The 24,293-nt window shown below is 37.3% G+C and overlaps 1 protein-coding gene across 6 annotated transcripts in view; it reads right to left on the reverse strand.

Annotated features, from left to right (window-relative positions):
• LOC149067409 (hsp70/Hsp90 co-chaperone CNS1 homolog) overlaps nt 1-24,293 on the reverse strand; it is a 161,402-nt gene that overhangs the window by 48,241 nt on the left and 88,868 nt on the right. For all 6 annotated transcript variants that reach the window (XR_016195355.1, XM_089252767.1, XM_089252766.1 and 3 more), the window contains exon 9: nt 12,548-12,717. Coding sequence is in view for 5 of the 6 variants with exons in the window: in XM_089252767.1 (XP_089108893.1) it covers nt 12,548-12,717 (170 nt within the window). In the remaining variant the exon portion in view is untranslated. The remainder of the gene's footprint in view (nt 1-12,547; nt 12,718-24,293) is intronic.

Consider the following 24,293-nt stretch of genomic DNA (forward strand, 5'->3'; position numbering starts at 1 on the left):
GCTTCGTCTGTCACCTTATAAAAAAAACTTTAAAGTTCAGAAAGAAGCTTCACTCGCCTTAAAAAATGGCTCAGCTCATAACGTTGCTGTAACCAGCAACAGCATGTAAACAGAGATAATCATCGATACAATGGCACACCTTTCTTATATAGAGAAAAAAACCATGGCAGTCATGGCGCAACTGGTCTGGCAGCCGAAATAGCCAACCAATCCCAGGCTTTGGTTTTAGGTGATTTCATAGGAAAATGGAGGAAACTACCTCTAGCACCATGGTCAAGGTCATTAGGGCCAACTCATGACATCACACAGGAATAGTAATGATCCTGTTAGGATCAACTCCATTGATAATGGAGTTGTTAACTGAAAACAGGAATAAAAACACTGCAAAAGTATGAGTGTCTGAAGCCACCCACACCTTAACACAATTACAACTAGATACCACATTTCCTTACATTTTCCTCCCCCATGAAAAGAAATTTGCAGAATTCTCATTAAATTACAAAACAAATTATTCAAAAATGTTAGACTTACATACATGCAATCATAACAAATTATCCCACCAATTCTCAACTTTAAAAAAGGTCAGCAAAAGAAAAAGGCAATCTGCACACACTTCTGCACTACGATATATATTTTTGTGCAAAATTTCAACAAACATGATACAAATTAAATATTAATGTTATTAATGTTATTATATCAATTTTCATTTTAACATTTCTTTTTATCAATACCATCAGCCATTCGACCCACATCATCAGGTAAGCAGATGCGTCCATTGGAACAAAAATTCTCCAATGACAGACTTGGGTGATGGTGTTCAATGTACTTCATTACCCTCTTTCTACTTTGAAATTTAAATCTTTCTACTTTGAAATTTAAATCTTTCTCCATTAGGAAAATAGTAGTTAACATCGCAGTATAGCTATGTGAGCTGGTTTTGAGACATAACTATATTATTCGAAGCAGTAGATTAAGCAATAAAACAATTATTTATTTACAAATATAAACGAAGGTAAAATAATACGGGATTCGGACGAGAGCAGGGACATGTACAAAGATGCGACTGGTGAATATAAACAACAAAAGCTCTCTGGCCAGACGGCCTTGACATTGGATTTTTGTGGTGCTGTCACAAAGAGGAAAATAATTTTTTGTAAGTTCTAGGAAGACACTACAGCAGCGATTTCCTTGTTTTCGGTTCACTCTCTCTCTTTGCCACCCCAGAGTGAAAGGAACCCTGAAGCGAGATGAAACATTCAACTCAGAACTAGGTAGAACTGAAGCATCATGTATAGGAGTCACCTTTGACACTATATCTGATACTCCGACACTTGAAGTTTCATGAATAGCTGGAGATCCTGTACCCACTAAATTCTAAATCAACTCCTCTGGGTGTTCCACTCTGTGCAACTAAGTTGAACCTTGGAAAATTTGATTAAATAAATTATGCAAGTCAAAGTTAGAAATTTCATTATAAGATGTATGGAATTGTTCATCTTCACGTTAAATGTACCTTTTGATGTTGCAGAGATTATATTTTCCAATTACATTTCCTGAATCATCCACTATGAGATGCACAATGGGAGTTATTTGATGGAAAACTAGGTAAGGACCTTCCCAGCGTGGCATCAGTTTTCCCATTACTCTATCATCACCCTTTGATTGATAATGGGTTTGTAATAGAAGTTTCTGTCTGTTTTCTATTTTGTTTAATGGTACAGTTAATTACAATAATTCGGTTACAGACATACGCAAATACATGATAATGGACACACGATTACAAAGATGCTATATTAACAACAACGCGGCGCGAACTGCCTAAACGTCCAATAGCCGTAATACGATACAATGGCATGTGCGCCATCTGTCTGACAATAATATAACCACATACATAACATCTCCTCCCTATCTTAGCATTGCAAATGTCGCCTTCATAATCCAAGTCGGTCCGGAGGTTTTCTTTTTTTTCGAGTGGGCCTACGAAACACAGGGTGGGCTGGTAGCGTTGGCTCGACACCCGATGACACAACATCACCAGTCTCATCTCCAGCCGTCTCGTCCTCAGTCGTGTGTGGTCGATCCTCCGCTCCAGGTCGGTTGTCAACATCAGTGTGAGAACATTAAAAACAAAACTGATCATTATTACTATGAGACTGTTCTCCCGAAGTGGCAAGAGGAGGCACATCTCGGATATTCTCTTGTTTATCACTCTCGTCCTTCACAGCTTCTCCGCATTTCCGGATTTGGTCGACAAGGCGTCTCCAGATTTCAGGTCCCACTTGCACGCTGTATGACAGGGTACCATCTCTGTTCAGTACAGTTCCAAACTTCCATTTCTCAACACCATGATAGTTCCTAACAGCAACTTTTTCTCCAGCTGAAAATTCACGATGAAATGCATGAGTGTGTGATTCTTGTTTTCTCTGCACACTCCCTCTCACATAAGGATGCATCAAGTCCAATCTGGTACGAATCTCTCTTTTCAAAAACAACATACTCAGCTTTTCGCCAGTTAATGAGTGCGGTGTTATTCTATACATCAGTAAGAATCGTTGCAATCTCTTACGTAGATCCGATTCTGTAAGAAAGGTAGATTTTATCAAATACTTGAATGACAGAAACCATTCTTTCAGCCTGACCATCCATCGCAGGATGGTAAGGAGCCAATACTACATGTTTGATACCATTTGACTTGAAAAATTCCTGAAACTCCATGCTCGTGAAATTTGTTCCATTATCGGAAACCAAAGTTTGAGGCAAACCAAACTGAGCAAACAATTTTCGAAATTGTGATATAGTGGTACTAGCAGTTATGTTTTGTGTTGTAATGATTTCAGTCCACTTGGAATATGCATCACAAACTACAAGAAACATTTTTCCAAAATATGGACCTGCATAATCGATATGTATTCGTTGCCAAGGACCATTTGGCCATTCCCAGGGATGTCGCAAAACTTTTGGTGGTTCTGTTCTTGTTTTCTGACAAGATTCACAATTGGATACAAAAACCTTGATATCTTTGTCTATACCAGGCCAAAAGCAACGACTTCATGCTAAAGCCTTCATTTTGATTATACCAGGATGGCCTAAATGTAGTTCTTCAAGAACTTTCTGCATAAATTTTTGTGGAATGATGACCCTATTTCCACGTAAAATACATCCATGTTGCAACGAAAATTCAATCTATTTTCCCTTCCAAGGTGCGGGTAGTTCAGTCCCTTTTAGCAAGCAGTGATACAGTTCAGAAAGAGATTTGTCATGTTGGGTAGTCCTGGAAATTTCTTGAGCAGTCAGAGGCACAGTTTCAATCTGCATTACATTAAAACAGTCAACTTCATTACAACTGTCCTCTTGAGACTCTACAGGTAGTCGCAAAAAGGCATCAGCGTTCCCACGATCCTTGGTGTTTCGATACTGAATCGTATAATTAAATGCTTGTTAAAACATAGTGTAATGCAACATTCGTGTAGCCGAGAGTACAGGTAAACTTTTGTGTGGAGAGAATATTGACACTAAGGGCTGATGGTCTGTTACTAGAAAGAAATGTCTCCCAAATAAATAATGGTAGAATTTTTTTACACCCCACACTATACTCAACGCTTCTCTGTCAATCTGAGAATATTTCATTTCAGTGCTTGAAAGTGCACGTGATGCAAACTTTATGGGTCTTTCCGAACCATCCGGCATGTAATGACTGAGTACGGCGCCAATGCCAACCAATGAAGCATCTGTCTGTAACACGAGAGGCAATTTAGGGTCATAATGAGCTAAAATTCGATCAGAAGCTGTGTCTCGTTTCAAGAGCACATATGCATTTTGACATTTTTGATTCCATATATACTCACTATCCTTACGTAACAAATTATTCAAAGGTGCAATCATTGTCGACAAATTTGGACAAAATTTCCCATAATACTGAACTAATCCCAGGAAACTTCTCAGTTCGGACACATTCTTAGGTACTGGTGCATTTGATACGGCATTCACTTTTTCTGAGGTTTTCCCATAGACCATTCTTATCGATTTTATATCCGCAATAATAAATTGATTCCCTGAAAAACTCACTTTTCTTTTTGTTCACCTTCAAACCATATTGTTTAAGGCGCTCGAACACAGCATTCAATCTTTCAAAGTGTTCAGCATCAGAGCCTCCGGTAACTTTGATATGGTCCAAATATACATGAACGGCGGGGATTCCAGCCAGAACTTGTTCAATACTCCTCTGCCAAATAGCAGGTGTTGATGCTATCCCGTAGTTCATCCTCTTGTATCGGAATAACCCTCTGTGTGTATTGATAGTCAGTAGGTGTCTATCTCTTGGTTGCACTGTCATCTGTAGGTAAGCTTCAGCGAGATCAATCTTGGAAAATGCTTTTCCTCCAACAAGCTCCGCAAAGATGTCATCTATTTTTGGCAACGAATGTTGATCAACCTTTAGAACCGAATTCAGGGTAGCTTTGTAATCGCCACATATGCGAATGTTTCCATCACGTTTCACCACTGGAATGATGGGGGGTCGCCCACTCACTATGGTTCACAGGTTCAAGTACGTCTTCAGAGACTAATCTGTCCAGCTCTTTCTCGACACGTTCTTTCAGTGATAAAGGGATTGGTCTCGCTTTCATGAATTTTGGCTTGGTTCCTGCTTTCAATTTGATGTGACACTGTAATTTCTCCAACCGACCAAGACCCGGGGTGAAATTTCAGAATATTTTTGAAGCAAGGTCTCAAGCTTTGAAGATCTCGAACCTTCTTGGGTGAGATGTTTCACATGGTTCGTACGGTCCTTGAAAACCTTGAAAAGTCCTTGAAAAAAAAAAGTTCATTTTCAAGGCCTTGAAAGTCCTTGAAAATAAATAAGAGTCCTTGAAAATAAATAAGAGTCCTTGAAAATAAATAAGAGTCCTTGAAAAAGAATTTTTTTTTAAGAATTCTGTGAGAGTCCTTGAAAAATTTGTGTTTTCCGAAATAGTTTTCGCCACTTTTTTTTTTTACTTCGTAAGTGACGTCCTTAAAAAAGTGCAAAGCACAGGGAAAAAGCCTTAGTAGCCAATAACCCTGGATAATTGGATTTAAAGCACGTTTTTCCCCATTATTATAAAGCCGAGTTTTCGTAGGAGCAGGTTTTTTGTGCCGCGTGCAAAGTGAATCGCCCAGCGTGACACGCCGTCCACTCACCAATAATAAGAAAACCTAGATCCTAGAGAGCGCAACAAGCCTCATACGGCATTGTTTTACGTCGGGCGTGATTGGCCGACTGTTTCTGGAGGAGTCAAATGCGTTGTGCGCCACTCGTTTTACCGATCTTCTCTTCATTTTTGTTTTCTTTCACTTCCCTTCATCGAGCTCGATGCTTCCCTTCAAACCGGAGCATGCAGATGACAGAGTAGCTGATAGCAGGGCCGTGAGTTGATGCGCCACGGTAGGAATACACAAACGCGTAGTGTGATTATGTAAAACGTTTCTGTCGACGCGAAATGATACAGTTCGGTTCATGCGGCGCCAAAAACCTATGTTGGAATGTTTTTTCCCTTTTTATTCTCTGTGCACGTGGAACCGCTCGGCCCGACGCAATATGTAAATCGCTGACGGCATGCTCTCACCCTCACGGGAGCTCGGCTTTGTACTGTAGGCTGGTTTTTTTCCGCGTCTATGTCGGGATTGTTTTTTTTCTCCCTGAGATTGCCGGTTGTTATTTGTCGGCCGTTTTATTTATTTATTTCTTTTATGATCGTTTACGATCTTGTTTTTTTTCCTTGCAACTTTTATGGAATAAAAGCTAGAGTTCAAAATGAACTTCCGATCGTTGTTTTTTTTCTTCAGCTCAGTCGGCACACTCTGACCCCCCCAACAACCAACCAATACCTATTTCTAGAGTAGAAGTCCTTCTGTTCTAGAAGGTATTGCAACAACCCACTTCTAGGAAAACCCGGCTTTATGGTAGCATGTATCCTGTGATGGAACCGCTCGATATGTAGACGTATTTGGAGTCGTTGGAAGTCAAACTTTTGTACAAGGTATTTTTTCTGGAGGACTTGAGAAATCAATATCTTAATAAAAAAGTGTCATAATTTTTGCCGAAATAATTTCAGCCTTTCGGTCCGTAAGTGAGCGAAGCTTCCTCTGATTACTGTCAACTATAGGCGGAGATTGACTTGGAAGTCTGGGGGGGGGGGGGCACGATGATGTCAATTCATATATGCATATATACATTAGATCAGTCAACTTCACATCCCCCCCCCCCCCGTATCTCCGCCCATGCTGTCTAAGGTTGTATAAGGTTCTTTAAAGAAAGAAAACAAAAAATGAGTAACAAGTGTGTGTACTTTTAATTACTTGTGTGGCTGAAAAATCCCTTCTATCAAGATTGGTTGCTGAGTGTGCCAGACAAAAATGTCGCCAAATGCAAGCTGTACTTCAATGGGTGAATCGGCGCTGAAATCCATTGAGCTTATATTACTGGAGGGAGTATGACGCAGGGCCATAACTAGGATTTTTGTATTGTCTTGCCGCCCCCACCAATTCGGAATTCGATAATTTTATAACGGTGTTCACCTAAAAATTGCCACCCGGGGCAGTTGCCCGCCCCCCCTCCCGCGCGTTCTAGTACCGGTGCTGGTATGACGTCAGTGGTCTACATAATTACTTGGAAGATCACGTGACACGTTGAATGTCGGCGCATATCCGTTATTTTCTAATGGCATCCATAGTTGTTTAAAGGAGTTTAAAACAATAAATGAAAGAAATAATTTCAGTATCGATATGATTCCAAAATTAATGAAAGAGATAGTTCCAGAATTAATGAAAGAAAAAATTGCAGAATTAATGCAAGAATTACAGAATTAATGCAAGAATTAATGAAAGAAAAAATTGCAGAATTAATGAAAGAAAAAATTGCAGAATTAATGCAAGAATTACAGAATTAATGAAAGAATTACAGAATTAATGAAAGAAAGAATTAAAATTAATGAAAGAATTACAGAATTAATGAAATATAATTCCAAAATTAATGAAATATAATTCCAAAATTAATGAAATATAATTCCAAAATTAATGAAATATAATTCCAGAATTAATGAAATAATTTTAGAATCAATAAAATAATTCAGCATTAGCGAAAGAAACAAATCCAGAATTGATGAAAGCAATTATTCCAAAAGTTATGAAAAATTATTCCAGAATTGTTGAAAGAAATAATTCCAGAATTGATGAAAAAATTCCAGAATTGATGAAAAAATTCCAGAATTAATGAAAGAAAGAAATTCCAGAATTAATGAAAGAAATAAATTCAGAATTAATGAAAGAAATAATTTAATCTTTTTTTTATCTTTAGAAGAGTTCTTTTTTTTAGTCTTTAAAAAGAAATTAATTGCAATATTTAGAGACTAAACTACGTTTCAATGAGGAAATTGACAGGCACGAACTGTGTTATTCAATGTGTCATATGTTTTGTATGATATATATGTGTATGTGGCCTCCTTTATTCATTACAGATGATGTGAAATAAAGTAGGTAGAAATGTAATCTCTGAAAGTTTTAATCAAAATTAAATATGCGCCTATTCATGTTAAAAATATGCTTTTGTAAAAAAGGTCCTTGAATTTTTAAGTTTTACCTTGAAAAGTGCTTGAATAGTCCTTGAATTTTTTTTCGTTGGAAGAGTACGAACCATGTTTCATCTCAGGCCAGTTGATTTTCAGGGTTTGTAGCCATTCCCTTCCGAAAATTGCATTTACTGGTTGATTCACCAAGTACAGGTTCTGAGTAGTAGTTTGCTTTTCATAACATACTTGCACGGTAGCTTGACCCATTGGATGCACCAACGATTGATCAAAGTTCTTTAGAACCAGGCTTGTTTTCAGAATTTTTACACTTGGACATATTTTCTTGAATTCCTGTACATTCATGCATGATACTGCGGCACCGGTATCCAACTCCATCGGAAGTTTCTTTCCCTTGTAACGTTCTTGATCGTTACCTCATGGTTCTTTAATATTTTTTTCCCCCAGTAAACATTGAGTGGATGACAACAATGGAATAGACAAAGTTTAGATAGAACTATAACATTTATTCAATTATATTGTTAAACCATTAATCAGCGTAATCACAATTATCACAGGCCCTTTATATGTTAAACTATTAATTAACGTTTTATCACAGGCTTTTCTCTCATTGTCACAATGGAACAAAAATATGAATCGATCTCACCGCTGTTATCCAGGTTTTCACGTCTTATCACATCGTCCGGTAGATACTCCCAGGTGTCTGCCACACAGCCAAAGACTCGTCGCCACCAGCTTCAGACGATTTTGGTGTAAACACACACGTTGAGATGAAAGCTCAGCCACTGCACATGGAACTGGAGATGAAGGTCCACGGTGGCCGGTCTGGCCACTAACCGATCACTGGATCACGACGACATTGAAACCTTACGTGCGATGAGACGGGATAAGTGCCAAGGCACACTTCTACTATTGTAACTTCATCGTTATTTATGAGACGATCTAGCTCACACCATGACAGGGCGTGACGCCTTACTGATTAAGTCGGTCGTAAGTCGTAGGTGAGGAAGTAGGTAGAGAGTCGTAAGTCAGCACATCTCTAGCTGGCTTTTATATAGCAGCATTCCCACAATGCCTTACTGAAGAACCAATCACAACATTGAAGGTGCGGTATTAGCTTATATCTGATTTACATAACTTCATGAGAAAAGGAAATATTGTAAACATTATAATATTGAATCTGGCAACCAAACTTAACAAATTGGAGACCGATCGGCGGACACACGATCCTACCGGTCGATCCCGGAGACAAAATATATAAACAATGACTAGAATAAGGACGATTTCCACGGGAGCCCAATTGGTAACGTTACACCCTCAAGGTATACATCAAGCATCAACTTCTTGTTTCTATTAGCCTGTAGATTATTGACAGGAAACACGTCAGATTCCGGGTTCAGCTGATTCACATTAGTTTTCGATCTACACACTTTCTGTAGGTGTCCTTTCTTTTTACAAAATCTGCATATGCTGTCCTTGAATTTACACTGATGAGCCATGTGAAAAGTGCTCGAACAATGATAACAAGCATGATTTTGTACCACTGGTTTCACTTTGTTTCGATTCTGAGTTTGCGTTGCTCTGGTATCGTTTTCCCATAGGTGCCATTCGAGACACTTCTCTGATTTTCTTCACGCCGAGCTGCAACAGTTGATTATGCATTTCTTAGACATCCTTCGACGCAGTTTCTAAACTGAGAGCTGTAGATTTCGCAGTATCATAAGTCAAATTCTCGACAGTCAGAAGTTTCTTTTGGATATTTTCGGAACTCAAACCCATAACGAATCTATCGCGTAACATCACAGATAGATTCGGTCCAAAGTTACAATTCCGCGAAAGTTTCTGTAATTCGATTGTGTAATCCGCTATTGACTCACCTTGAAGTTGATTCCTCTTGTAAAACTTGTAGCGTTCCGTCATCTCGTTCGGAGCCGGATTCAGATGTCCTCGTAACAGGGTGACGATCTCGTGGTAGGACTTCGTAGACGGGAGATCCGGAGTGGCCAGGTTCTTTAGGATCCTGTAGGTGCGTGGCCCGATGGCGCTCAGCAAAGCCGATGCTTTCTTCTCTTCGGGTACATCGTGAACGGCGAAATATGATTCCAGTAGCTCCTCATAGCTATTCCAATCTTCAACAGATTCATCGAACTGTTCAAAATGAAACTGGAATGGTGCGGTGCCAACTGGTTGAGGTCGCATATTCATCTCATAAACAGATACGGTTCCGGTTTTTTTTTTTTTTTAATCCTAGGTCGCCAGCGTTTTCTATTTTGTTTAATGGTACAGTTAATTGCAATAATTCGGTTACAGACATGCAAATACATGATGATAACGGACACACGATTACAAAGATGCTATCGTAACAACAACGCGGCGCGAACTGCCTAAATGTCCAATAGCCGTAATACGATACAATGACATGTGCGCCATCTGTCTGACAATAATATAACCACATACATAATACTGTCCTACATGAATTTGTTGTTTGATTGTCCTATCATAATAATGTTGTTGACGTCACTGTTGTTTATTTACTTGTTCACACATTTCAGCTGGTACTTGAGCCTTCTCCCAAATGTGAGTGCTCATTGCCCATTGAAACAGCAAAGCCAATTCTTGCCCCAAGAACAGTTTTGCTGGAGTTTTACCAGTTGTAACAGAAATAGCAGCACGAATAGCTAGACTAAAAAATAGTAAGTTTTTATCCCCGTCTCTATGATTCTTCTTTACATAACATATCATCTGTTTCACAGTTTTATTCATCTGTGAGATTTGATTGCGGATGATACAAAGTTTTAAACCTCTGTCCTATTTGTAAGGTCCTACAAATATCTTTCATTAAACTCCCCTTATCAAAAAGTTTGATCAGTGATAAAAACAATGATTATCAATTAACTGAAAACAGGGATAAAGAACAAAACACATCAAAAGTATGGGTGTCTGCAGCCACCCACACCTTAACACAATTACAACTAGATGCCACATTTCCTTACATCACGTAGAGGTGAACACTCCCAAAGCACAGGCAGACATTTGCATATCAAGAAAATTCACCTAACACTGATGATGCTGTAACCTTGAAGGCTTTAGATCATTTCTGCAACAAGCTTAAATGAGATGGTTAGATATGATATTTGAAATGCGCGGCCCAGCTGGCAAAGATGCTAAATGCCCAAGGCATCACCAATTTTCATTAAAACATTATTATTAGCGTGAACTCTCTAAGAGTACAAGAAGTGAGTAGCAGTTGTGACGGAGATTGCGGTAATTAGCGGCATGCATGCATCTGGACGATATATATATACACGCAAGAACAATTATATTTTCGGACCAACCCGAATACGGGTGCATTCCATCACGGGACTAGATAATTTTACCCTAATTTGTATATACTTTTTGGTATGAACATTAAAACTATAATCTTGATCAGCAATGATCGGAACAAATCTGCCGTGATCGACTGATTTATTATTTATTTGCCCTTTCATCTCAGGTTTGGGTTCAAATGGGTAAACAACCCATTTTAATCAATAATTTAATCAATAATTTTTTTTTCACCCTTACATCTCAAATTTCACACTCTTCCTACAGCGGTGCTTCATGTGGTTACATGGCCCATATTTAGCCTACCATCACTGCACATTAGCGGATCCCAAACCCAGATTTTTTGCACTCATAACCGTACAGCAGTAGGGTGACAAAAGTGTGGATATTTTGTGCTGGAAATGTAGAGATTTTAAAGATCAAGTCATTTGAAATTTTCCATGCTCAAAATATCCAAGTTTCACAGAATATAGCCTCTAAAATTCACGAACCAACTAAAAACAATGTTAAAATAGCATTTATGGCCAGAAAATTCAAAAAAGGTATTTATGCACACAGAAAGTGTTTAAAAATAGACATTGGTGCCATTTTGCCTGAATTTCCTGGCTCTACTTACAACACTCTCACTTAGAACGTTTTTACACTCAGTAGGACTTATTTTCATGGGTATTCAACTCTTACTAATACTCATTGAAATTTCCTGTTTGAAGCATTTTCCCACCTACAATGTTTTTTCATGAAAAATGTTATATGCAAGATCCGCTATACTTAGAGCGTTCGGTTCCCATTTGCAGCTCGTACTTGTCGCATCACTCGAGGTTTTTGAGATGTTTGGAAGTTCACTTAGATAAACATAGAAAATAAAACAGCACTGAACAAGTTCTAAAACACTCAGGTTGATTGTACAGCATGGAATAATGAAATGAAGAAAAAAGTTCTTTTGATCAAAGCTGATTTTTCTGACCACTCACATTGAGACACATCGTTACTATCATTTGTTTTCATGTTTCCATAAGCATGAAAGTGGACATCAACAATACATCGGAGCAAAAAGAAAAGTGGTACAACAAGGCAGAAAATGCTCAATATGGCAGAAAAAGTCAAAACAGAATTAGGATGAAGAAAAGCCATCAAAGTCCTTGGATGGGGGGGGTTGGGGGGAATTCTGCTGAATTATCCAGATTGTGGAACCATCTATATTTGAAAGGTCCTACTGTATTTCATCAACCTATTCATGATAGTGTGCAGGGTTATATATTTTATAACAATACAAGTACAGTACTTGTTGAAATGTAGCTTCAAGGTCATGCCATAGCACAATCATGATAAACGGTGAGAAGGAGGAAAGAGAAAAAGTTTATATGAAGGTTCCCCTCCCCCCATACTTTTTTTCCCTCAGAACTCGGAAAAAATGTCTCACTCCACTCCACTCACTCACACACACGGGACGGGACTCTAAAATAAAATTTTTATGTATCTTTTCCCAAAATTCCAGGTATTTGACATGATATAGTGTGTCAGCGCAATCTCTACATGATAAAATGTCTTGATAATGATCCTTTTTCGCACAGTTTTTGAATTGTTGTCAGTATCAGAAAATTTCAAAGTAAATAAAAAGAATATCTGTTAAAGAATGTTTTAAAACAGGATCAAATTCTCACCATGAGTCTTCATGGAAGTACTTAATGTAATCAGTGACACTGTGCTCTGGATACAAGAACATAACAGGCCAAACTAAGCATCCATTCTCATCAATATGCACCATAGAATCAGCCAGGTCAGTATTCTCTGGTTTCAAGTCTTGTGGTCCATCAAACCTAGTGCCTCGTATCTGTTCAGAATAATCAAAATCATGAAATGACTGAATATGGTGACGGTGTACTTGTAAACTAAAGAAAATGCATTAACATTACTACAGGACTATAAATGGTGAATACAATTTTAAACAAAGAATCAATTTTACATGGTACAAAGAATAAAATGTGTTTTGTCTATATAAAAAGTATTTTTGCTTAAAGTATAAATATAGTATACAGCAAGGGTTTCTCAAACTGTGCGTCCCCAACCTTTGTCAAAGGTTTTTCAAGGAGATTCTTTGTTAAACTGCTCTGGGTAGCCACGGATACGCATTGATTAGGGTAAGGCACTCCACAAGTGGAAAAAATTTGAGAACCTTTGACATATAGTATTATCTGACAACATTGTTGGCTTTGACTAGTTCAAAGCATCAGAGATATTCTCTATCTGAAGAGTTTATTAAGATTTTTTCTGGAAAATTTTACGCCTGTTTATTGAATATATATTTTTGTTCAATTTGGGGCATTAACAAGAATTTTCTCATCGTATTCTCTTATATCTAGAATTGAGCACAATAAGAGACATAAATCAAGGTACACTGGACATTTAAAAGCTTTTAATAAAGTTGGTAATTTATTGAAAATTAATTAAGGTGTCTCATAAGGATCAATTCATGGCCCTTTACTTTTTCTTGTATTCATCAACAATCTTTGTGAGCTCCACTCAGCAGGTAAAATGATAGCATTTGCAGATGTGACAAAGTTTAAATTTATAAGGCAAAAGACTACTTACTATTCACCGACTGTCATTATTACTTTATTTTTGAATGACGCAACCCTTAAAAAAAATTGTAATAATCTTCAGGCAACTTATTGTATGAAACAAATATTTTTGAAAATTAAAAAGTCTAATGAAGTGCAGAAATTTTTTTTTTATTTGTCTGCAAAGAAATTTGATTTTTATGACTTCTCAAAAATAAAATTTTCAGAAATTTTATCCCGATGTCCGATCTGGAATTTTTTTTTCCCATGACCATGAACAGAAATAAATTTTTTAAAAAATTGATTTTTCCTAATTTTTTTTGTCACACAATATGTGAGGTTTCCTGAAATCACTATTACTAATTATATTAAGTTAATTTATGTTACATAAAAGTTAACTAACTAAAAAAATTGCACCAATTGCAAAGAAAACCATGCTAAATTAGAGAAAAACCACATTTTGGGTGAGACAATATACCATGGGAAACCAACTTAATTTAACCCAAAATAACAAGAGAATTACATCTAGACACGTATAAGAACTGCATGAAGGTATTTTTCTTTACCATAGAAAAAAATTGAAAGAAAGAATAAAAGACAAACACTTCATATAGCAGGAGTTACTCGCTGTTCACAACAAAGAGTTGGAATGAAAATCATGCTGCTGATCATTTCATTTCAATTCTTTGTCGAGAACAGCAACTCCTGCTATATGGAGTATTTGCCTCTTATGCTTTCTTTTAATTTTTTTCTTTGCTACTGAAGAAAAAACTTCATACAGTTCCGAAACACGTCTAGTTGTAATTCATTTATTTTGGGTTACCTTAAGTTGGTTCCCCACAATATAATGGTAAATTAACGTCCAATTTTGGAAACTTCCCAAATGTTATTTAAGTAACCATTTATCATACATAAAAAAAACTGTGCAATTTGGTCACAAATTGGAAGAGTGGTTAAAAATGGGTTAACAGTGACTTAATTGAAATCATGATTAGGTTTTCTGCTAATTGCCTCAAATTAAATATCACTAAAACCAAATTCATAATTTTTTCTCCACAAATAGATGTTCAACAAAGCATTAATATAATCATAATCCATCATCAATTTGACTGGCCATACTTTTTTGTAACTGTGTTCAACATAATAGGTAAATACCATTAAATACTTAGGAGTTTTCATCGATTCTGTTCTGAGGAAATCACATTTACAGCATATCATTCTAAACTTTGATATCTTCTCTACAGATTTCACTGCCACTAATGATATATCAACTCATTTCTGTTGGTCTTATATTATATTAGTCTTTCTGTCATTCTTATCTGCTATATGGACTTTCAGTTTGAGGATCTGACTTCCTCACTAACCAACACCTTTAGAGAGAAATGATGTCACTCTCTGCTGTTCATACGAAAGCCTGGATAACCAAGCGGAGATCGAGATGTAGTTCGGAAAGAAAATTCACATTCCTATTTAGGGAATCGAACCACCAATCTCTCACTGTCAGGGCGAGTGTTCTAAACATTGAACTACAGAGGACATACATTTCCTTCCTTAGAGTTTTCCTGTGAATTTTCTTTCCAAACTACATCTCGATCTCCGCTTGGTTATCCAGGCTTTTGTACTTCGTAGCAACATTTTGATTTGTATTTAAAAAAAAGATTAATCACTAAAACTGCACAATCATTACACAAGTTTTACTATTCAGTATATAAATATCTGCGGAGTCACGACACATAATAATTATCTGGGTTAATAAAAAAGGAAGTCAGACATAGAAATTTCGAATCTCACGCTTTCATGTGTAGTGACTCTGTGCTGCTGTTTTTCAGACGGTCATCTCCAGTACCCAGGATCACGAGTAGTAAGAGGTGATCGGGTACTATGGAGTAGCATCAGTGATCACGAGCACTGTAGGCGATCTGGAAAGTAGACAGTATGTCCTGAACGAGTGGTTCTGACTTGATCAGCAGAATCAGTTGTGAGTCTGTCAGTCGGAACTGCAGTTGGTACGTCTGGAGATACGGGCACCGGCTCCACCGTCGGATTCCAGAGAAATGCCGGTTTAAGCCGATCGACTGACACTGACACTGGTTTTCCTCTTATGTCCACGTTGAACACTTTGTCGGTCCGGCTGATCACTCTGTATGGTCCTTCAAATGGCTGTTCTAGAGGACATTTCACCCTATCAGTTCTTACGAAAATGTGAGTAGTAGCTTTTAAATCATGGTGAACAAATGTAGGATGTCCTCCATGCCGTTTGATTGGTCGTGGCTGGAAAGTTTGGACGTGAGTTCTAAGCATTTGTAGAAACTCTGAAGCATCAGTTGAGTTGGAATTAGCTCGTGCTTGGAAAAACTCACCAGGTAATTTTCTCCGTATAGTAGTTCTGCAGGTGTGCACCCCAAATCTTGTTTCAGAGAGCACCGAAGACCTAGTAGAACTGTTGGTAATGCTTCAGTCCATTTATGGGTTTGGTTGCACTTCAACGCGGCTTTGAGAGGGTGATGCCACTCTTTCAACATACCGTTCGCCTGTGGATGATATCCAGTTGTCCTAACCCGTTTTGCTCCGATGAATTTGGAAAGCTCCCGGAATAGCTGCGAATCGAATTGGCGACCTTGATCAGTTGTTACTGTCAAAGGTGTGCCGTATCGAGAAATCCAGGTGGAAAGAAAAGCTGCAGCTACCGTGGTAGCTGTGATGTCGTGGAGAGGTACCGCTTCTGGCCATCGTAAAAATCGGTCTATCATTGTTAAGCAATAAGAATATCTATCAGAAATGGGCAGTGGGCCAACGATATCCAAATGAATATGTTGAAATCGTTGGGAATGTTCCACAAACTATTGTAGCGTGGATCTCGTGTGCTTGTGCACTTTGGATCTTTGACATGGTATACACACTTTTGTCCATTTAGCACAGTCTTTAGCTAGACATGGCCAAATGAATCGCTTTCTGACCAAATCAATAGTACGTCTAATTCCTGGGTGTGACAGTTTATGCATATTCCAAAAGACATCATATCAAAATTTTTCTGGAATATAAGGTTGAACTGCACCTGTTGATAAATCGCAGTAGAGCGCTTTAGCTGTGTCTGGAAGAAATACTTTCTTCAGTTGCAAAGCTGATTTGCTCTTTAGAAGTTCCTCTAGTTCTTTATCCCCCTCTTGTTGCTCAGCGATGGCAGTAAAATCGAGAGGCCCAGGAACTGAAATTGCAGTTACGCATGATAAGATATCGGCGGAAATATTTTGCGATCCAGGAATATGGCTAATGTTTGTTGTGAATTGCGATATATAATCTAAATGCCTTAGCTGTCTATGTGAACATTTTTCACTTTTTCATCGAAACGCATAGCACAGTGGTTTATGGTCACTGAAAAGTATACACTCACGAGCTTCAAGCATGTATCTGAAAAGTTTTATGGAAGAATATGCGGCAAGAAGTTCTCGATCGTATGCGCTATACCGTGTTTCAGTGGGTGTAAGTTTATGTGAAAAAAAACCTAGCGGTTGAAGACCATTGTCCGTCACCTGGTGCAGTGCACCATCTATAGCATAGTCGGAAGCATCTATGTGTAAAACTAATTGGGCAGATGGGGATTGATGTGCCAACAATGCAGCATCAGCTAGTAGCTTTTTGCTAATAATTATCTTGACAGAATAATTATCTTGGTTAATAAAAAAGGAAGACAGACATAGAAATTTCGAACCTCACGCTTTCGTGTGTAGTGACTCTCTGCTGCTGCTGCTGTTTTCCAGACAGTCGTCTCCAGTATCCGGGATCACGTGACACTCTCGAGGTCGTTGACCCGAATCTTGGGGGTCGTCTGCGTGGGACACCACATATCCTTCTTTTTCTACATTTATACTTTCTACAGTCTGTTCTTATTTTGAAAAAAAAATTATTTACCTATGTTGTACTTTTAAAAAGTCAGCCATATACTAAAATATACAATATTAATATATAAACACATATTAATATTGTAGATCAGTGTTTCTCAACCGCTGGCCGTGGCATCGATCGTGCCGGGCCGCGAGAGATTCACTTCTGGATCATTTTAATTGTTTATTTGCTATATAGTTTTCCTGAACACAATAACGAAATTACTTCAGAAATTTTTTTGTCATAAACAATACATAATTCAATCTCTGTCCACAAAATTCCTTACATCCGAATGTAAACAAGTGAACGATTTCCACTGCGACAAGAAGGAATAGTTATGAGGGGGCCCTTTGTTCAACTCCTCTTCCCTCAAAGAACTTTTTCCTTCTTTTTTGTAGTGCGACTTTCAAATAGCCGTCATGATTGCCGGACAATTAGGCACATTTTAGGAAAATTAAAGTGCTCTCTCATGTTTGCCAAAAAAACTCCCATAGCTATATAGGTGTGTGTGTGTTTTTTTTGTTATACATATAGTCCGTCGTTACTATAATGGGAATATTCTTAAGTAAAATACTACTTTACGTTTCTAAACACCGATAAACACCTATGCCTTGGAGACTGAAAATACATGTGCTAGTCACCATGTGCTCGTCAGTGACCAAGCGGCATCCTTCTCAATGTGGAGGTGTTGAAGAATGATGAGAAACTTTTGGACAATCAACATTCTTAACTCATAAGATAGGGCCTATAAAGATGCTGCTGTTGTTGACCATTCATGAAAAATGCCCTTACAAATCTAATTACCACTTTGAATGGGGAAATCTTCTCCTTTATCATCTGTATGACAAATGTCAGCCACCAATCAGCGAGGTACACAGAAAATACTGTATTCCGGACATAAAGCTTAATCAGACATAGAAGCAGTCCGTGTCTGGTTCTCAGAATTGTGTAGTACTGTTTTCTTCGGGGGAAAAAAATTGGTGCTACGTGCAAGCTGTTATTTCGATTTTTTTCCTGGCTTTTTTTATTTTATAATTTTGGAGTATTATTTATGTTTGTGAATAAGTGGGCAAATTTGAATTTCATCATGAGTAAAAGACAAGGGACTTTGTTCAGTTTTGGAGTCAAAGAATCCCGTATTGAAAGTGAAACTAAAAAAAACAGATTTTCCTGAGTCAAGCCAGCAGGACGATCATCAGGACGGGCATAACGAGGAAAAAATAACTAGTATCACTCAAAAAAAAAAATCAGCGTTCATCTGTAAATACAGTGCAGATTATTTGAAATTTGATTTCATTCTTTGCCCCGACACCAACTAATTGCCAAGACCTCAATGTGTTATTTGTGCTACTGTTTTGGCAAACGAAGCCATCTCGTCTCATCCAACATCTCAGCATGAAACATCCTGATTTTACAAACAAACCTATTGACTTCTTCATGCGCAAAAAAGGGGCTCTTCAAGCAGAAAAGAAAATTATTTATCGAACTTCAACGACTGACGATTCACTACTAATGGCATCATATTTGATATCGTTACAAATAGCCAAATGCAAAAAACCACATTTTATTGGCGAAGAACTCATCAAGCTTTCTCATCTTTAATTACTGCTTGCAGAGAAGTGTTAGGCCAGTCTGCGGCAAATAGAATGAAAGACATTCCATTGTCAAATGATACCATAGAAAAGCGCATATCCGACATGGCACTAGACACCAAAATGCAATTCGTATAAAAAATTAAGGTGTCAAAATTGTTTGCAATGCAGCTGGATGAATCCAGTGATGTGCAAAACCATGGCATTTTGCTCACGTACGTTCGGTTTATTGATCACGTTGATAATGACGCGAAGGAAGACATCTTGAGTGTTTCGGAATTAGCTACAAACACAACCGGCAATGAAATTTTCAGTTTTTGATAATTTTATGAAAGATAAAGGACTGGATTGGCAAAATTGCGTTGGAGTTTGCACTGACGGTGCTGCGAATCTAACAGGTAGACATTCGGGTTTAGTCGCTAGAATCAAGGATATGGTGAGTGAAAATAACTTAATATCAACGCATTGTTTCATTCGCAGGCAAAACCTGGCTTCTAAAAAAATTATTCCTGAACTTAACAAAGTCCTGTTGCAATCTATTAAAATAGTTCATTTCATAAAAAACAGTGTTTTGAATACTAGATTGTTGAGAGTATTGTGTGATGAGATGGGCAACGATCGCAAAAATCTACTTTTTCATTCAGAAGTTCGTTGGCTGCGCCGAGGTAAAGTTCTGAAGAGGATATATGAACTTTGAAAGGAAGTTGAATTGTTCCTTATTGGTAAAAAAGTGATAATAAATACCACTTCTTTCAAGATAAGAAGTAGGTAGCCAGGTTGGCATACCTCAGCGACATATTTTCTTCCATAAATGAGTTAAATTTGAAACTTCAAGGATCAGAAACAACGATGTTTCATTTTTGGAATAAGTTTGAATCATTTAAAAAAAAACTCAAACTCTGGCTGAAAATGATTGGTGAAAATAATTACGAAATGTTTCAGTCATACTCGGATTACGTTATGGAAGAAGATAATTGCATTCAAGCACCCTTATTCTAGATGTTATTGAATCGCATTTAAAGATGTTGCTATTGTTGTTTGAAAAATATTATCCGGAACACGAGGACCCAAGGGAAAAATACATACGGATTGTAAATCCTTTTCTTGAATACAAAACAGCAGCCCTTTCTTATCAAGAAACCTTTGAACTAATTGAATTGTCATCCGACAAAGAATTGGAAAGTACTTATAATTCTATTAGCCTTGCAAAATTCTGGATAAAAGTAAAAAACGAATTTCCAAATTTGCATGAGATGGTGATGAGACTTATTCTTTGTTTTTCTACCACGTATCTTTGTGAAACAGCTTTTTCTACTATCAAGTAACGTTAGTATAACGTTAAATTCAGAGATTCGTAAAACTTAATTTAGATATTTCAATTAAAATATTAATTTTCCCGTTTCTGAAATATCTAAGGCAGGTGACATGGTAGCTAGTGTTTACCCTGACATCTTTTTGCTACAGCTGACTTTTTTGGAAGAGTTACTATGTACACAGATTTTTCTTATTGATTTTATGTCGTAACTAAGAACAAATGCTCAATTTAATTATGGTACAATGACCAGAATTTCCCATTATATAATATGAATTTTCGATGATTAGTGAGAGAGAAAGAGAATGTATTTTTAAAGCTATGGAATAATATGTTTAACGCAATTATTTAATCTTTCTTACTCAATAAAAACTTCGAACTTGTTAACATCCCTCACTAAACACGTAAATAAATGGACACCTATTAATTGATGTATGTGTAATTAGAAATTTGATTTTTTTCATTAATTATTCAAGTTAATGATATAAATAATGCAGAATTACTTATTAATAGTTATTTACGATTACTATAGTAAAAGTTCGTATAATTACATATTTATTGTTTCTGAAATATTTTAAATTTTGTATGACTATACTCAAGACCGGGCCCTCGAGTTAAAAAATAATTTGCCAGGCTGCGATATTAAAAAGGTTGAGAACCACTGTTGTAGATAATAACAATTTATTGTAACAAAAACAATTATAAAAATGAATTAAATGTAGTCAGAGTGGGAGCAGCAAAACATGGTGGCCAGGGAAGTACAAAAAAAGGTAAACAGCACACTCGGATGGCGTTGACCACAGTTCTATCAGTTTGTAGTAGTTGTAGTTTCACTACATTTCTTTCCTCACAATGGAATAAATCTCTTGACGGGTGTTCTTTTACAAGTCAGCTTACAAAGAACAGAAGTGTGTTGACTCGAAACCGGGAACACAATTGACACGTTCAAAAAGAAATACGATAAACATGTTGGGGTAAATCAAGAAGCTATCCATACTTAGAATAAGACAAATATAAGTATTCTTTATGGGCATTGTATAATATTTTATCATGTGTATATATTGTTTATAATTTTTGTTAATTGTATTTTTAATTGGGTTGCTGTATTTTTGAAATATATGACATCCATATTTTTATGGGCATCTTTTTCTCATCCACCTCGTTGGGCATTTTGCCTGTTGTGGCGTTGTATTTGTATTAAACTGACAGCAGGTTCAGGTGCAGTCTCTGGACACAGTGAATCCTTAGCAGAAGGAGGCAGCAAGAATTGAAAGTCTACTCAGTACTCAGAAGATGGTATTGCAGGATGTTTCTCTGAAGCATGATCTTTTCTCATTTGGTTCTGATGTTGTTTCCCTTTCCCCCGATTTGTCTGAACTAAATACATAATTTTGCCAAGATGTTTGAGAACTTTGGCATTAACCCACTTAGGACCATTTGAATAGTTCTTACAGAGCACTCTGCTGTACTGAACTTGCAGGTGGTACAGTCTTGTGGAAATGCAATGTTCTTATCCTTTGGAAGGAATGAGAGGGGAGAGCAGATTTCTAGGCTGCTTGCCATGCAATAATTCAGCAGGAGGCTTGTCGCAACCAGGTTTGGGTGTTATCCTGTATGTTATGATAAACTTTTGGAGTGCTTCTGACTCTTGTAGTTTCCACCCCACACAGTTTTTTTCAAAGCTTCTTTGAATGACCTAACGAAACGTTCAGCTTCACCATTAGAGAGGACGAAATGGAGCAGTAGAAAGATGCTCAACACCATTCAATTTACAAAAGTCTTCAAAAACTTTACTAGTAAATTGTGTGCCATTATCTGACACAAGTGTGATCTGCAATCCTTCAATGATGAATACCTTCTTTAGAGCTTCAATAGTCGCTTCTGAAGTAGTAGATTTTATCTTGATCACATAAGGAAATTTGGAATATGCATCAACAATGATAAACCACATGGAATTTTGGAAGGGACCTACAAAGTCTATATGAATTCTGTTCCGAGGATCATCTGCTTCTGCCCAATCTTGGAACACATGGCTTTCGGACAAGCTTTCTCACTTTGACATGGCACTGGCATTGGTTTGCAGTGTTTTCAATCTGCTGCTCAATTTGTGGGAACCAGCAACATCTCTGAGCTATCTGCTTCATTCGAGCCATTCCCCAATGACCAATGTGAAGAGCCTCGAGAACTGAACTTTGCAAAGTCTTTGGAATGATTACATGAAGACATTCAGTTTGGAGTAACAAGATCCTTGGTTGACAGAGAGTGAATTTTTTCTTTGAAAGTATGGCTTTACATCCTCACTGTTCTCAGGTAATGGGGAACTTGTTTTAGAGTCTTGTCCCCAGCAATTGCTTCTTGTATTGCTTTGTAGTTAACTGGATAATGAGGAATGTATTCATTCATTCGCACATGATACTGTGGCATGCATTCTCTGATTTTGTATTTTGATATCATACATATATTCCATGAGAAGAATTGCCGAATGCTGTAGTTTCTGAGCAGTCATAATGGGAAGTTGCTTGCTAGGATGGAATATGGATACCAGAGTTTGGTGATCCGTGAGGAGTTCAAATTTTGTGCCATACAAATACTGATGAAATTTCTTCACACCATAAATAATGGATACAGTTTCTTTCTACTTGACTGTAGGCTTTTTCGTGTATCAGTCAATGTCTTGGAAGCAAAGGCAATTGGTTTTTCTGAACCATCGGTATATTTGTGAGAAATCACAGCACCTATGCCATAAGATGACACATCAGTTGCCAGAATCAGTGACAATTCTGAGTTATAATGTACTAGTCTGGTAGCTTCAACAATATGTTCTTTCAATTTCTGGAACGCTTCATCTTGTTTTTGCTTCCACTTCAGTTTGTTCAAAGGACCTGCCATGTGAGAAAAACCAGGAATAAACTTGTTATTGTATAGTTGATTTTTCCAATGAATGAATGCAGTTCCTGGATATTTTTAGGTAAGTCTTACAATGTTAGAATCTGATGGTCGAACCCATCTGCATTGATTATGTACCCCATAATAATTTGCATTTTGGCTTGCTAGACAAGACCATTGCTAGACCAAAAACCAAAGACTACAGCAAAGACTATTGCTTTTAAATGATGAAAGAGTTCACAAAGAGCTTGGCAGTGTTCCTCATCAATAGGAGCTGTGACAATAATGTCATCCAGGTAATTAGCACAACCAGGAATACCAGCTATGAGCTGTTCAAGAAAACACTGGAATATGAAACATTGGTGCACTAGCCACTCCAAAAGGAAGTTTTTGGCACTCGAACAATAAATAGGGTGTATTAACAACTGACACAGTCTCTTTGAATCCTCCTTTAACTCAAGTTAAAGAAAGAAGGCATCAGAAAGATCTATCTTGGAAAATCTTTGCCCATTTTTGAGTTAATGTAGTGAAACTACAACCTATTAAAAACTTCAGATCTTCCCCTAAATATATGTATTTTATTCCAAAAATTAAATAAACAATCTGTAAACAATCTGGCAATGAGAGGGACAGGTTGACACGCAATTGCTCTCTGCGTAATATCCTATTGTTTTTGTTTTTTTTCCTCACTTCAATAATTTCATTTTCATATAATTTTTATATTTAAGTAACTAATAAGTCAACAGGGTGCTTAATAATTCAATATGAACTCTGCAAATGACTGACCAAAATGCTTTCATTGTAAAGAACTGATTAAAAATGAGGATAAGTTAGCATGTTGTAATTGTGAAGAATGCTTTTATTTTTTCTGTGCCAGATACAGTGAAAAAGGTTTGCTCAAACACGTAGAGACAACTGGATGTGCTTTAAATGTGTTTCACTTCAAATGAATGTGAACTTATTGACAACTCCATCAACATCAGAACCTGAGACCAATGAGCAAACTACTGGAAAAGTGTCAGTAAGTGCAAGTACTCCCAATGTAGCTGCTGATAACAGCCTAGATCTACAACACTGCGATATCAATATCTCGGACTCATTGAACGAAATTGTCGGCTCTCTATCACCCGAATTGCCAAAAATTGTTTCGTGTATATCCACAATCTTCGAGAATCAT

Source organism: Pholcus phalangioides, unplaced genomic scaffold (assembly GCF_987345545.1).
Source record: "Pholcus phalangioides strain wild (caught in Gottingen) unplaced genomic scaffold, Ppha-v1.0 ptg000030l_1, whole genome shotgun sequence".
NCBI lineage: Eukaryota > Metazoa > Arthropoda > Arachnida > Araneae > Pholcidae > Pholcus > Pholcus phalangioides.